Source organism: Piliocolobus tephrosceles, unplaced genomic scaffold, assembly GCF_002776525.5.
Source record: "Piliocolobus tephrosceles isolate RC106 unplaced genomic scaffold, ASM277652v3 unscaffolded_26036, whole genome shotgun sequence".
Lineage (NCBI taxonomy): Eukaryota > Metazoa > Chordata > Mammalia > Primates > Cercopithecidae > Piliocolobus > Piliocolobus tephrosceles.
The window spans coordinates 6,047-8,736 of NW_022308795.1; the positions used below are offsets into that span (position 1 = coordinate 6,047).

Here is a 2,690-nt window from a genome sequence, read left to right on the forward strand (position 1 = left end):
CCCCACCAGCACCACCAGCCCACCAGCCCCCAGACCCCACCAGCACCCCGGCCCACCAGTGCCCCAGGCCACACTCACGGATCACATCCACCTTGTAGGTGGCGTTGATGGCGCCCGCGCGGTTCGAAACACGGCAGGTGTATTTGCCACTGTCCTCCGGCCGCAGGTTCTTCAGGCTCAGCGTCCACTTCTTCTTCCTGGGCTCGGCGGCTGCTGGGCGCGTCAAGGCCTGGTCGTCCTTCATCCATGTGATGTCGGGCCGAGGGTGCCCACTGGCCACGCACTTGAGCCGCACGGAGCTGCCCACAGGCCGTGCGATCACCCGGCGCCTCATCTTGGAGGGCTGTGTGAAGCGTGGTCGTGCTGTGGGGTGGGGCGGCATGGAGGTCAGAGGATGGGGAAGCGGCCGAGGGGCCAGGACAGACACCTCCCACCCTGGCAGGCGGCGGTCCCCTGCTCACCCCACTGCTGGCTGGCGGGGTCCTCTTGACCCCCAGAGGAGCTGTCGGGCCCCAGGCTCTCCTTCCCTGGGCTAATGTCATCTGCAGAGAAACGGAGGTGCACAGGGAAGGCAGGTGAGGGGGGCCCTGAGGAGCACCCCCAACTCTCCCATGGCCTCTAGTGCCCCCAGCCCCAGCCAGGACAGTCCTGGACACCCAGGCAGGGGGCCGCACCACACACCCACAGCCCAGAATCCCAGGGACAGCTGGGCAAGGGCCGCCGGCCCACACTAGACGCAGGTGATACTGACGGGTACGGGTGGGGCTGGAGGGCTGGCCCCCACTCTGGCTCCGGGGGGTCTGCAGGCCCTGGGGAGGAGGGAGCTGGGCCTGGCCAGCAGCTGCGGTAACTCTAGCCTACATCAAGGGGCCGAGGGCTGGTGAACAGACAAGACTCCCATACCTCTCGGTCATCGTCGCCTTTGAAAGGACTGTGGGGTGGGGGTGGGGGGACAGCCACAGTTTTCCCATTCCACACAATCTGGAGGGGCAGGGCGTGCTGTGGAATGTCCCCTCCATCCACCCTGTGACAGCCGCTCCTCCACTGAGCCCAGGACCAGGCTGTCTCAGGCCGCACCCCCAGACCCTGCCGGGGCCTGGGCCAGGCTCCTGTGTTCAGAAACGGGCCAGCCCAGCTCCAGGAGCTCCACCGGAGGGCCCCACACCCAGGAGCCCAGTGGAGCAGGCGCGGTTCCCGGTCCCTAGGTATGGAGGGCGTGTCTCTGGACACCTGTCCAAGCCCCGCACCCAGGCCCCAGGCGCAGAAGAGAACAGAAAGGCCACGCATCCCAGCGGCTCCTCTGAACTCCGAAACCCGAGCCTCAAAGTCACAGCCGACGGCCGGCACACCCTGCCAAGGCCTCGGGCCCCAGCCCTTCTGTGGGACCACTGCCTGCGGCTCCCGGCCTCTGCCCTCCGCCCTCCGCCCGGAGGAAGGCCCAGAGGCTGGAGCCTGATGGGGACAGGAATGGAGCCCAGCCTGGAGGATGGTGGCAGAGGTGCAGTCAGCTGAGGGAGGGCAGGGCACCGAAGGAAGGCTTTCTGCCCGGGGCTGGCTGACTCTCAGGCCCCAGGTGTGTCCCCGTCCGCCCTCCTGCCTGGCTCCAACCCAGCCCATGACCTCTGACCGCAGCAGCGACTAACCCAGCACGACGAGGGTGTAGTTGACACTCAGGCTGCCAAAGCCGTTGGTGGCCTTGCACACGTACACGCCGGCATCCTCCCGCTCCACCTGCTTCACCTTTAGCCCCTGGGGCAGCACGCGAAAGCGGCTCCAGCCGCTGTGGACGGTGCGGCCATCCTTGGTCCACATGGTCAACGGCGGTGGATCCCCCTCCACAGGGCACTGCAGCCGCACGGTGCGGCCCAGCCGGGCCACCTGCCGTGGGACCACCTTGTCTGCCATCCTGGGGGGACCTGCGGGTGGGTCCAAGGAACAGTCAACAAGGAGGGGCTTGGGGTCCGGAGCCAAGGGGGACCGAAAGGGGACCCACGGCCCAGCACAGACCTCAGGCCTGAGCTCCACCTGGGTCACCTGCCCAAGGTGAGTAGAGGGGCCCAGGCGCAGTGCCCCTGACCCAGGCCTCAGCTGCCCACATGCACCAAAGCCCCTGAGTGCTGGCCCACTGAACACCACGTCAACAGCCTCTCACGGCCGGGGCGGCCCTGTGGTCCCAGAGGCCGGCTCTTTGAGATGTAAGAGGGGAGGAGGGTCCCCAGAGGATGCAAAACAGCTGTGCTTGGCAGCCCTCAAAACCCACCAGCCAAGAGGGCAGGGGCTCCTTCTGGTCACACAGGAAGCAGCTGTACACCCTAGGTCAGAGGGGACAGTGGCCCCCCAAGGACTAGGGCGGCAGAGGTATGGGGGGCCTGGTGGGTCCCAAAGAGGCTCCAGGCCCCTCACCCAACTCCCACCCATCAGCCCAGGGCCCAGGCGGGCCTGGACACAGGCCAGCGACCCCACAGCTATTCACACGCAGTCGAGCACAGCAGACCGCCTGCGCACGGGCACTGTGTGGATGAGAGTTTGTGCGGCACCCACATCTCTGTCAGTATCAGATCTGAGTTCAGGGACCACAGATGCCCAGGTCTGTCTGCCCACCCCAAGGGCCCCACACTGCCAGGCACCTTAGCCTTGAGGGGGCATGACCCCAAGGCCCCGGGGTCAGAGGGCAAGCCTCTGGAGAGACA

General features: G+C 67.0%; 1 protein-coding gene across 1 annotated transcript in view; it reads right to left on the minus strand.

Moving 5' to 3' along the window:
- The window catches only part of FGFRL1 (fibroblast growth factor receptor like 1), a 4,446-nt gene extending 2,525 nt beyond the window's left edge, over positions 1-1,921 (minus strand). Inside the window, exons 1-3 of the mRNA XM_026450907.1 lie at positions 1,644-1,921; positions 462-542; positions 79-363 (exon numbers count right to left, since the gene is read on the minus strand). Of these exons, the coding sequence (XP_026306692.1) occupies positions 79-363; positions 462-542; positions 1,644-1,905 (628 nt within the window). The 5' untranslated portion in view covers positions 1,906-1,921. The remainder of the gene's footprint in view (positions 1-78; positions 364-461; positions 543-1,643) is intronic.
- Positions 1,922-2,690: the final 769 nt, after the last annotated feature.